The 12,977-nt window shown below is 42.6% G+C and overlaps 1 protein-coding gene across 1 annotated transcript; it reads left to right on the top strand.

The window, feature by feature from the left end:
- Nucleotides 1–1,168: 1,168 nt before the first annotated feature.
- On the top strand, nucleotides 1,169–6,500 carry LOC129773372 (uncharacterized). The gene is made up of 3 exons (XM_055776969.1): nucleotides 1,169–4,313; nucleotides 4,387–5,079; nucleotides 5,137–6,500. The coding sequence occupies exons 1-3, from the start codon at nucleotides 1,169–1,171 to the stop codon at nucleotides 6,498–6,500; spliced, it is 5,202 nt and encodes a 1,733-aa protein (XP_055632944.1).
- The last annotated feature ends 6,477 nt before the right edge of the window (nucleotides 6,501–12,977 follow it).

Genomic DNA, 12,977 nt, shown 5'->3' with positions numbered 1-12,977 from the left:
CGCAACAGCGACAACATGCTCCAATCGCTGTTCAATTAGAACTGAGTGGATTTCCGAGCGCCGCTCGCTTATATACCGATTGGTGATTTCAATAGCCTGTTTTGAAAGCAATTTTAAGACTATTGAAACAAGTTTTTGGATCAAAAAGTAACAAGTATATAACGCGTAGACATTTTATCCTTCGAATGAAGTGTTTATCATACCATTTCGTTCAGTTGTTTAGGAGCTATTAACGCTCAAAATCTCGGTCTCCGGCGTAACGCTTTCGTTTTCGAAACTTTGATTTTACACCCCGGTATAGAAATGAAAGACGTAGTCCTACGTCAATATCTCCCAATTCCAGAAGTACCAAAAGTAAGTGCTTGTCCGCGACTTTGGTGAAAAAGTGGGAAAGCAAAAGTACATTTACCCTCCCCCACCGGTGAGAGATCTACTGTGCGCTGTAGATAGCCAAATTCAGTTAAGTGCTACCATTTCACTGGCCCTTTTGGCAGCCGTTTTCGACGGCGAAGAAAAACCTTCGGTCCAGCATTTACGGCCAACTGGCTCGTACATTTTATGGTCCTTCGAACCGGATCGAAGGACAACCCGGTCGAGAGGACTAGTGCGTGAGTGGTGGCGATCTTTCTGTTTCGTGCGACCGTGTGATAGCAAACACTCCGTAGAAATTGCGCCATTGCATTGGTGTCGTTAGTGGTCAAAAATTGCGCCAAGTGCCGTGTAGCAGTCCATTTTGCTTGATCTCATTTGTGTGGCGAGTGAGAGTCGTTGACCCATTACTACAGGCATTGTACTATTCCCCGTAATAAGAATAGTGTGTGATCGCCGGCAAGCAAAGCATTGTTGCTGTGCTGGACCTTTGAAAGGGAGAAAAGTGTGCTGCAATTAGCCTGGTACAATTTGTCGCTAGTGTGGCACAAATTAAAGTTGTTTCGCAAGTGATTTTTCGATAGTTTTGACCTTGTTGGGGGCAAGGCAGAAGCGATTGACACTGAAGTGACTACAGTGATAGTGTTTGCACCGATCCGAGATTTCGCGACGCAATTCGTGTATTCGCCGGGAAGGATTTTCGTCCGCGTCGGGAAGGAGAAATTCGTTTTCGTCCGCGTCGGGAAGGATTATTTTCGTATCCGTTACCGCGATCGTTCCACGTTAAATCGGTGCAAAAATGCCAGACAAAAAGGTGGAAAAACGACTGGCTGATTTGGGAGTTATGAAGAAAGGCATATTTGTCCATCGTGATGGTGTGGAGAAATTTGTGAACGACTTTCAAGAAGCGCGTGATTCATGTCAGGTACCGGTTCGGATCGAATCTCTGGATCGAGTATATCATGAATTTTTGGAAGTGCAAAGTGAAATTGAACAATTGGACGATGAAGAGCAGTTAAATAGACACCTGTCGGAACGAGCGGACTTCGAAGCGCGTTATTGCACGGCGAAGGGATTCTTGCTGTCCAAGCGATCCGCAGATGCCAATCAAGCGGCCCTGAATGCATCGTTCCATCATCCACCAGCAAACCAAGGTACATTTCACCTTAGGCTTCCGCAAATAGATCTTCCCAAGTTCAATGGGGATTTCTCAAAGTGGTTGTCGTTTCGAGACACCTACACATCGATGGTGCACTCGAACGCCGACATTTCTACCGTGGCGAAACTCCAATATCTCATCCAGTCACTAGAGGGCGAGGCACGCAAGCCGTTCGAGAGCGTGGATATCGAGGCCGATAATTACGGTGCCGTTTGGGACGCCCTGCTAAAAAGGTATGACAACCGCAGATTTTTGAAAAAGCAGCTCTTCCGTAGTATCTACGACTTCTCATCGCTCAAGAGAGAATCCGCCAACGAGTTACATGAGCTCGTGGACGAGTTCCAGCGCCACGTGAAGGCCCTTGCCAAGTTAGGTGAACCCGTCGAGCATTGGGACACACCTCTTGTAAACATCCTGTCCTACAAGCTTGATCCAGCTACTCTTCGCGCGTGGGAGGAAGAGACAAGTCAGCAAGATGACGTCAAGTACACCGACCTTGTTGAGTTTCTGTACCAGCGGGTACGAATTCTGAAATCTGTGGCAACCGATCTACTACAACGTTCCCAACCGGTTCAAACAAAGGTGGCCGGCAACGTTGTTCCTCCGAAGAAGTACACCCAATCCAAGGTCGCTGCCAACGCTGCTGCATCCGATAGTAGATCCAACCTTCCTTCGTGTTACGCTTGTTCCGGTAAACATTTCCTCTTCCAATGTCAAGTTTTCGCCAAAATGCCCGTCAGCCAACGAAGAGAGCTGGTATCTCAACGGAAGATTTGCTGGAACTGCTTCCGAAGTGGCCACCAAGCAAGACACTGTTCCTCGAAGTTTACGTGCCGAATCTGTCGAGATCGGCATCATACGCTGCTACACGATCCATTCCAGTCCCAGAGCTCATGTACTCCTGCCATAGCATCGAATCCTACCGAAACGGCACAAGATCCACCCATGTTGGCTATCCCAGGGCCGTCTACCTCCTACCAACAAGTAAGCATGTCGGTTCAGTCCCAAGCCAGCACGGTTCTCCTCGAAACAGTCGTTCTCCAAGTCGTCGACGATAATGGGCACGTTTTCCAAGCCCGAGCTCTTCTAGATTCCGCTTCGATGTCGCATTTCATGTCCAAAGATCTTGCGAAGCTGCTCTCCAACTCCCAATCCAAGGTTGATGTGTCCGTAGCTGGAATCGGACAATCCCACCGGAAGATCAAGCGTGCAGTAACCACCACAATCCAGTCAAGAGTCGCGTCTTTCTCTACGAAGCTTCAATTCCTCGTTATCGAGCATCCCACGGCTGACCTATCCACCATGTACGTCCAAATCTCTTCGTGGAACCTCCCTAATGTGCAGTTGGCTGATCCTGCGTTCCCCATTCCCAACAAGATTGATTTGGTAATCGGTGGTGAGGCGTATTGGGACCTACACACCGGGAAGAAAATTGACCTAGGCCCAGGTCTCCCCTACACCATCGAGACGTACTTCGGTTGGACATTCTGCGGTTCAACTTCCCAAGATTCCTCCAACTCAATGGTGTGTACCATATCCAGCACTGATGCCCTGTTGGATGCAACTCTACAAAGGTTTTGGGAGATCGAGACGATTCCGAACCAATCCGTCCATTCCAGCACGGAGAAGGCCTGCGAAGAGCTCTATGCAGCAACAACAACTCGTGACTCTACCGGGCGATACGTAGTTCGCCTACCCAAAACGGACAATCCGGACGTCTTCTTGGGAAATTCGGAATCCATCGCCGAACGCCGATTCCTCAGCTTAGAACGCCGTCTCGAGCGTGACTCCAGCATGAAATCATCCTATCACCAATTCATGGAGGAGTATGAGCGTCTCGGTCACATGATACATCTGAACGAACCCGTGGACAACTCGATTCCACACTGTTATCTCCCGCATCATCCCGTATTCAAGCTATCGAGTACCACCACGAAGACGAGAGTCGTGTTTGATGCAGCGTGCAAGACCGCATCGGGATATTCCTTGAATGACCTCCTACTTGTCGGACCTGTCGTTCAAGACGATTTGTTGTCACTCATCATGCGCTTTTGTTTATACCCCATTGCCCTGAACGGTGACGTCGAGAAGATGTACCGTCAGATGCTTCTCCACAAGGCAGACCGACCGTACCAGAGGATCAAATGGCGTACTGATGCATCCCAACCGATAGCTACCTACGAGTTGCAAACCGTGACCTATGGCACTGCTTCTGCCCCATATTTGGCCACAAAAACTCTCCAAAAATTGGCGAGTGATGCGGCCCACTTATTTCCTTCCGCTGCGAAACCAGTAGCCAACGATTTTTACGTAGACGACTTTCTGTCAGGTGCCGATGATGTCGAGTCAGCCATCCGAATTCGACGTGAAGTATCAGCGATGCTTGCTTCTGCTGAAATCCCGATGAAGAAGTGGGCTTCGAATTCCGTCGAAGTCCTTGAAGACATTCCACCCGAAGACCGATCAATCCAGCCGTGGCACGATTTGCAAGATCCTCAATCCGTCAGCACTCTCGGTCTAATCTGGGAGCCTATAACCGATATCTTTCGGTTCAAGGTACAGTTGCCGCTGCCGGCTGCTGTACTCACCAAACGTAGAATCATGTCCTACGTGGCCCAAATTTTCGACCCATTGGGACTAGTAGGTCCAGCCGTTACGAAAGCGAAGCTGTTCATGCAGTGCCTGTGGACACTGAAATCCTCCGACAACGAACGCTACGATTGGGACCAACCATTACCTTCAAAGCTACAGCAAGAGTGGAAAGAGTTCCACAGTACTTCGAGAAGTTCGAATTCCACGGTTTGCTTCCATCACCGGGGCCGTCAGCATCGAACTCCATTTCTTCGCTGATGCTTCAGACAAGGCTTACGGCACGTGTTGCTATGTTCGTGCGCAATCTGCCCAGGAAGTATCCGTGAAACTGTTGGTCTCCAAGTCTAAAGTTTCACCCCTAGCAGTACGTCATACTATAGCTCGATTAGAGTTATGCGCAGCTCATCTTTCCATGCAGCTGTACAAGAAAGTCGCTTCGTCATTGAGAGTTGTTCCACCTGCCTTCTTCTGGTCGGACTCCACCACCGTGATACAGTGGCTTCGATCATCACCTGGACGTTGGAAAACGTTCGTAGCCAACCGTGTGAGTCAAATTCATTCTTCTACCCCAATCGATAAGTGGAATCACGTTGCTGGTTCGGACAACCCAGCTGATGACATCTCCAGAGGATTGGATCCAGCCGAACTTCTCAACAAGGCAAGGTGGTGGAATGGTCCATCCTGGTTAAAATCTCCTCCTGAGCTCTGGCCAATAGGAGCACTACCAACGAAAGAAACCGTCGAAGTATCCCATGAATGCCGTAAAATTCCCATTGTAGCAATGACAGCCATCCAAAGCACTTTCCACGAAGACCTGTTCTCCAAATATTCCAGTTTTTCTAAACTTCGTCGTATGGTCGCATGGTGGTTGCGATATCTGCAAGCTCTTCGTGAACGTGCAATCGTTCGTCATTCCAAAGCGATCAGTCCTGGAATACCGAAAGGATCCAATGAGCCGTGTAACCCCCTCAATTCCGATGAACTCCTATCAGCCGAGTGAATCCTATGTAAATTAGCGCAGTTAGAGAGCTTCCAAGAAGAGCGTAATGATCTCGTTGTACGTACGAGCGTATCCAAATCAAGTCCGTTGAAGTGGTTGAAGCCCTATGTTGATGTATTCGGACTGATTCGCGTAGGAGGACGCCTAGACAATGCTGATTTATCTGAGTCCACCAAGCACCCGATTGTCCTGAGCGGCAAGCATCCATTAGCGAGTATGCTCGCTGTGCACTACCACAAAACACTTCTTCACGCTGGCCCACAGTTGATGCTGTCAACTGTCCGCCAGAAATATTGGATTTTCGGCGGACGAAACCTCATTAGACGCACCTATCATCAGTGCATCACTTGCTTCCGTAGCAAGCCGCAGTTGATTCGGCAAACCATAGCAGATCTACCTGCATCCCGTGTCACTCCGACGCGTCCATTCTCCGTCTGTGGCGTAGATTATTGCGGTCCATTCTATGTCAAGTCGGCAATCCGGAAACGAGGCCCAACGAAGGTATATGTGGCAATTTTCATTTGCTTCTCTACACGCTCTGTCCACATTGAGCTCGTGAGTGACCTCACGACTGCCGCATTCGTCGCCGCACTGCGTCGACTGATAGCTCGAAGGGGAAAGGTTACCGAGCTGCACTCCGACAACGCCACGACCTTCAAGGGTTCTTCGCACGCCATGCATCGCGTGTATCGAATGCTGAAGCAGAACGACGTTGACCGGAACCAAATCTTTTCCTGGTGCGCAAATAATGAGATCCGGTGGAGATTCATCCCGCCCCGTGCACCTCATTTTGGAGGACTGTGGGAGGCTGCGGTGAAGTCCGCGAAGACCCACCTACTCAAAGAGATTGGAAATACCAGTCTTGCCTACGAGGACATGCTCACCTTACTAGCGCAGGTCGAGATGTGCCTCAATTCGCGCCCATTAACGCCGCTGTCGTCGGAGCCATCAGACCTGGAAGCCTTGACACCCGGTCACTTCCTGGTGGGCTCAAACCTTCAATCCGTTCCCGAAGCTACATTCATCAATATTCCCGAAAACCGGCTCAATCATTGGGAGCAAACTCAGCGTCACCTCCAACGAATCTGGGCACGCTGGTACCCAGAATACCTCCAGCAGCTGCAGTCCAGAGCTGCTCAAGGTTGCAAGTCACCCAGCAAGATCGAGATCGGACGGCTCGTCGTTGTCAAGGACGACTGCCTTCCACCTGCCCAATGGCCTCTCGGCAGAATCGTCAAGGTCCATCCAGGGAAGGACGGAATCGTCAGAGTGGTCACACTGAAGACTTCATCCTCGGACAACGTCGTGCGACCCGTAGCACGAATTGCTTTGTTGCCAATATCCAGCAATCATTCCGATGCGCACGTCGAACACAACTAGAGCAGTACTGAACTGGCTCGAGGCGTATGTCATCATAAACCAGGTAATTATGGTTCCAATAATTCTAATCAACCCGTTTGATCTACCTGGTCTTCTTTTTTGTTTTATTGATGACGTCATCGAGTTCAACGCACTCAATCTACCAACTGCATCACTGCCGGGTGTAGCACGATCAACCGATCGTCCGGTCAACCGAGAGTCGAGCCAGTAATCCTCTCACGGCGGTGCCAATTCATGATGCAGAAGTGTTAGTTATAAGAAGTGTGAATGCGTTGAAATGCTATTTCAAAGGTGGCCGGAATGTTGAGGCCCTATAGTATAATTCCCTACCCCATAGCAATAAGGCAACAATTAATAATATTACCCTAAAGCTACAGCTATACACACAAAATAGCAAGAGAGAGAGAGAGTGATTAGGAAAAATACCGTAATCACCCGAACGATCGTGGTCAGTAGTCGATCTATATGACCACTGACCCCGAACCAAAAAAGTACAGTCGAAATACATTCCTCATTGCGATAACACGGTCGTCTTTCGTACAATAGAAAATTTCGTGATAATATCTCCCAATTCCAGAAGTACCAAAAGTAAGTGCTTGTCCGCGACTTTGGTGAAAAAGTGGGAAAGCAAAAGTACATTTACCCTCCCCCACCGGTGAGAGATCTACTGTGCGCTGTAGATAGCCAAATTCAGTTAAGTGCTACCATTTCACTGGCCCTTTTGGCAGCCGTTTTCGACGGCGAAGAAAAACCTTCGGTCCAGCATTTACGGCCAACTGGCTCGTACAGGTACCTTCACTCGTAGTGTACATTTTATACTTGTCCATACTATTTCAATAATGATTTAAACAAATTTTGACCAAAGAAAACGCATAAATCTATCCTATTCAGCATGATATTTGCGAGTGACCACTTTACCTCCCGGTCAAAAAAAGTTCGATTTTTCAACTTTTTTTCTAATGACAAAAAATGTACTATTTAATTTTTAAAGTAAGAGTCGCTTGCTATCTTGAACAACAATGAGTTGAACTACAATGTTCTTCCGAAAACGGGGATTGAAGCGATATGTGGGCGCAGGAAATGGGCATAATCCTTAGGGTGACCACTATGCCCCACTTCCCCTATACACGACAGCGGTCCGCGCAAGACCTAAAATATATGAGATGTTTAATGATGTTTAAAATGGTGTCTTAGAAATATTTGTAGAGAATCGATGTTTATACGTGCAAAAAATATACCATATACATAGTACTTTTTTTTTCATTTACCAAACAACATTGATTTGTAATATCCCTTGAGTCGATCCATAGTTTTTGCTGTTACTTTTCAACGAGATGAAATATCGAAAAATCCTTTCGACACAACATTCCCGAGAGCTTAAGCATAAGCATAAGCTTCCAAAAATGCAAAAAAAAAACCACTAATTTTTCGACATTCCAGACCGGGATACCCCCTTACACTACATAAGACTAATTTACACGTTTAAACATTCTCGGCAACTATTCACAAGGCACCATTGATCAATACTTTTCTCACTAAAATCGATACGCTCTTTTGAAAAGTTTCTTTGATATTTTGACATCAAGTTCCTGTAGAAAATGCATATTTTTTCTAGTCCAAAATAAAAACAATCTTTTATACTGATATCAAAACTCTTGTCGGTTTGATTTGGATCTGCGCATTACTCATAATATTTTCAGAATAAAAATACAAAGTAAGGAGCTTAAAAGAAAAGGGGGGGTAAGTGATTTGATTGATTTCTCTCCATCAACTTTTTCTTTCCTGAATAACTCAGCGCACAAAAACGTTTCAATTTGTTTTTGCTATAGAAACCGATAAATGAGGTTCTGACCTATCGTCCACATTGTCAAATAAGCTGGGAATGTGTAATGTTATGATCAAAACTGAAAGTTGATGATGAGAATTCGATCAAGACACTTACACCCCTTCATTCTAAGCCCCTCAAATGAAGCTTTCTCCAAACATTTATTTTTTATTGCTTTTCTAAACCTTACACCGGATGTATAACTGTTTTAAGCATTCTCCATATGTCGTTTGAGGAATTATATGCCCGAAGAAAACAATGTTGAAATTGTTCCTACTGATATTTTTTTTGGTTTAGTTATGGCCGAACAACCGAATATGTAAACATCAAACAACTAACAAAGTGAATTAAAAATATAAAAACTGGAACTTACACGAAGAGATATCTACTCTCACTACTAATATGTTTCATTGAGATCAATATCGAAGCCATATAAAATAATCACGACAAAAGGCGAAGGCGAAGGGATACTTAATTCATTGCGAATATTTTTGCTACGCCATAAAAGCAAATCTGAAAACCACTGATATAGAGGTTCATATTTGTTTATTCCAAGGGTACGCACAGTACTTTGTAATTTCAGTACAATTTTCCAAATTCTCTCAAAACATAAATTAACCGGAAAAGGAAAACATCTGAACGCATCAATATGACTTTTTGGGTTTTGGTAATATATTTGGTTGGAAAACATTAAAATAATTAACTTTCTTCAATGCAACATCTGATTCTTGTATTGTCTTTTTCAAAACGCCTGTCGTTTTTCTGTGCGATATGTATTTCATCAAATATTTATTATCGAAGACGAAAGAGTAAGGAAGCATGTTAATATATTGTAATAAAAGTGTAATAAGTGTTTGGCTAGTTTAAACCTATGTAACTGAGCCTGTAAAAATAAACGGAATAATAAAAAAAGACGAAAGAGTAATTTTTCAATCCATCGGAAACATCTCTGTAATAAAATGTTCTTCTAAAATGTACTAGAAACCAAGTTAATTTATTGAGTTAGTTGGAATTCCCATTGACTAGGTTAGATACATACATTTAATATCCAGACAAAATTGACAAACGTTAAATAATACCTTGTTTTCTTTGCAATATTTTTATTCACTGCTTTTTGTTATGTTACAAAAAGGCACATAAGTAAAAGTACTTAAAAGTTGCATAACTAGAAGCTTGTCGTTTTGGAATGATGTTGGTTTCATTTTCATGCATTGCTTTGAAGTAACGGCTTGTCAAATATCGCTCAAAATATCGATATCGCACTTATATTGTTGTCGAGTGTATAAAATATACCAATTGTGATAACATCGGAAAGTTATGCATTTTGTTTTAAAAAAAAATATAATAATTCGAACATATACTTGATTTTTAAAAAAAGATCCACAGAACCATTTACTATTCAGTAATTAACTATGTTACTCACCTATGCGATTTCTTCAATTATTGTGAATGACGAAATTTTTGTATAAGTTTCACTTTTGTTCTAAACCAGTCAAACTATTATTATATTGGGTAACCCGAAAAGTAATTGCCGGTTTCGCACATAGATCGCATTATTGGTGTTTGTGAATATCTTATGTGAATGTTATGATTTGTTTTGCTCTGACGTTTGTTGGCTGTCACTATTATGTCACTTTAGATTTCAATTTTGTGAAAAAAAAAATGCAGAAAAACGGGTTTATATCAACAAAAATAATAAAAAACGATTATAAAAAATCTAGCTCACCTGTAGTATAAGTCAAACCACGTTGAACTCAAACATGAACGTGATACATGAGGTCTGGCTTTATCTTGCAATATCTCGCGTAATATCAATCGCACAATTTCAAGGCTCGTTGTAAAGGTGGCATTTCACACAAAAATAAATTATTGGTTGTTTTTTGTTTGTTCTATTCAGGCGTGAGTTACAGGGTGTTAACAACGGATATCAACAAAGAGAAAATTCGGTACATTTTACACTTTTTCTTTTATAAATGCGAAATGTAAGGTCACTGAAATTGTGAATGGTGTTTATGGTACCGATACTGCAACAGTGAAATACGTGCAATTTAATTTAATTCTAAAAAATATTTTTTTTTAAATTTTTGTTTTAATGCAACACACTAAATTAAGATTAAGATCAAAAATTCCAGAGTGATAAGAAATTAAGATCAAGAGAAGATTGTAACAATCTATTGCTAGCTAGAGTTTTTCTCCAATAAGGACCAAGACCAAGCAACAAGCTTTACAACAAAACGGTGCATATTCGACTTAAATCGGACATTCCGAAGCATAATAAAAATAGTTTTGAATTTCACCCTAAAATAATGGATTACTCTCTCCCCAACCTAATACATTTAACTCTCAAAATAAGGACACATTTGTTTTACAATTTTTTTGACGTTACGTAAATGGTCCCATTATTTCATTTTTTATTCTCACATTTCATTTGCTGTTTAAATATAAAAAATCGATACAATGGTTCAAAAGTTAAGCATGTTTTCAATAGAGTTGTTTAAATAGGTTGAAAAAATAGTGTGTTAGGTGGCGAATAATCGAATTGTCCCTGTACCCGATTTACCACATGAAATATTTCATATCATCATACGAGTATAAAGCGGCAACCGTTAAGGCTATACTCTTGTTTATCGCTTGTGGCTTTATTCCGTTAGGCTTTAGGCGTTAGGCTCTTAATTCATTGTATTGAATTCCCGCCGTAGTATTATAGTTTCCGATACTGAATAAAGAGCATAAATTTATCCCGTTCATCTCAATTCGCGTGTTTTGTAGTATATCACCATTTTACCACATCAATTTACCCAACACAACGTATTCGGTTTAAGTGGATGAGTAGCAGTTATCATAATTGGCTACTTGTCGCTCAGACGCTTCCACGTTATCCCGATAGTCGCTGAACGGACTTCCGATTACCCGCAATTTGGATAGAGTCAGGATTCCCATTGTTGACCCCCCGGAGGCTGTATCCAACATAGTGTCTCAAAAATCTATATCTATAAAAATGGATTTCTGTCTGTCTGTCTGTCTGTCTGTCTATCTGATTCTTATGGACTCGGAAACTACTGAACCAATCGACATGGAAATTGATATGTAGGGGTTTCGGGGTCGGGGAAGGTTCTTATGATAGTTCGATACCCCTCCCCCTCTCTCTAAAGGGTGAGCTGCCATACAAATGAAACACAAATTTCTGCCTTACTCGAGAAATAATCAGACAAACGAAACCTAATTTGGCATGTGGAGGTTTTAGGGAGCAATAAATGTTTCTATGGTGGTAAGATACTTCTCTCCCCTCTCTTAGGGAGGGCTGCCATACAAATGATACACAAATTTCTGCATTACTCGAGAATTAATCAAGCAAATGAAACCAAATTAGGCGTATGGAGGTTTTAGGGTGCAATAAATGTTTCTATGGTGGTGAGACATTTACCCCCCTCTCTAAAGGGTGAGCTGCCATACAAATGAAACACAAATTTCTGCATTACTCGAAAATTAACCAAGCATATGAAACCAAATTTGTCACGTGGGGTTAGGGTGCAATCAATGTTTTTATGATGGTTAGACACTCCACCCCCCTCACTAAGGGGGAGCTGTCATACATACGAAACACAAATTTCTGCATAATTCGAAAGCTAATCAAGCAAAAGTAGCCGAATTTGGCATGTGAAGGTTCTAGGGGGCACGAAACCTCTCTATGATAGATAGACACTCCTCCCCTCTCTCTGAAGGAGAGAGGGGCTGTCATACAAATGAAGCATACATGTTTGCATAACTCAAGAACTAATCAAGCAAATGGAACCAAATTTGACATGCGAAGGTTTTAGGGAGCAATAAATGTTTTATGGTGGTTTGACACTCCTTTCTTCTCTCTAAAAAGAAGGAAGGAAGGGTGCTGAACAACTCGAAAACTAATCAAGCAAATGGAATTAAACTTACCATATATAGGTTTTAGAGATCGATAAACGTTTCTATGGTGGTTCGACACTCCTCTCTCCTCTCTAAGGGGAGGCTGCCATACAAATGAAACACAAATTTCTGCAAAACTCGAAAACTAATCAATCAAATGGAGCCAAATTTGACAAGTGAAGTTTTTTGAATATGTGAAATGTTTCTATGATGATATGACATCCCTCCCTCCTCTAAAATGGAGAGGGGATCCCGTAAGAGTAATACACATATTCCAACCAAACATGACAATTGATTTTTTTTAATGTGATAAAACGCACTCCTATATCCTCTTCTATCTATATAAATAAAAATGGATCACCGAATGTGTTGATAAGAGAAAAACTCGAGAAACGAATTGTCCGATTCCGGTCTGTCTCTCTTCTATCATATTTTCTGTATCAAACATTTATTTAAACATTTAAGGGTAGATTAGAAAATCAATCAATGAACAGTTCTGCGATTGGACCTATGGACCTATGAGCTTAGTAAAAAAAACGTGAATGTGAGAACGAAAAATAAATTTTGGGCGGGACGAAGTTTGCCGGGTCAGCTAGTTAATTATTATATATACTAATAATTTTCTTTTAACTGTTATTTCGATTGAACTACATACGTGCATATTAGAAGCGAGACTGTTGCGAGTTATGTCGGGAAGTAAACTTTGGCGGTAAATTTTAGAAAAGTTACTAAGCACTCGAGTTATATTCATG

The sequence above is a fragment of the Toxorhynchites rutilus genome, chromosome 3 (genome assembly GCF_029784135.1).
Source record: "Toxorhynchites rutilus septentrionalis strain SRP chromosome 3, ASM2978413v1, whole genome shotgun sequence".
NCBI classification, from domain to species: Eukaryota; Metazoa; Arthropoda; class Insecta; order Diptera; family Culicidae; genus Toxorhynchites; species Toxorhynchites rutilus.
This window is presented reverse-complemented; position numbering and strand designations above follow the sequence as displayed.

Bases quoted from the DNA above. Each gene is read 5' to 3' on its own strand.
- LOC129773372 (XM_055776969.1), top strand. From the start codon at position 1,169: ATGCCAGACAAAAAGGTGGAAAAACGACTGGCTGATTTGGGAGTTATG. The intron at 4,314-4,386 runs GTTCGAATTCCA...CTGATGCTTCAG, and splicing joins GTTCCACAGTACTTCGAGAA to ACAAGGCTTACGGCACGTGT. The intron at 5,080-5,136 runs GTAACCCCCTCA...TATGTAAATTAG, and splicing joins GAAAGGATCCAATGAGCCGT to CGCAGTTAGAGAGCTTCCAA.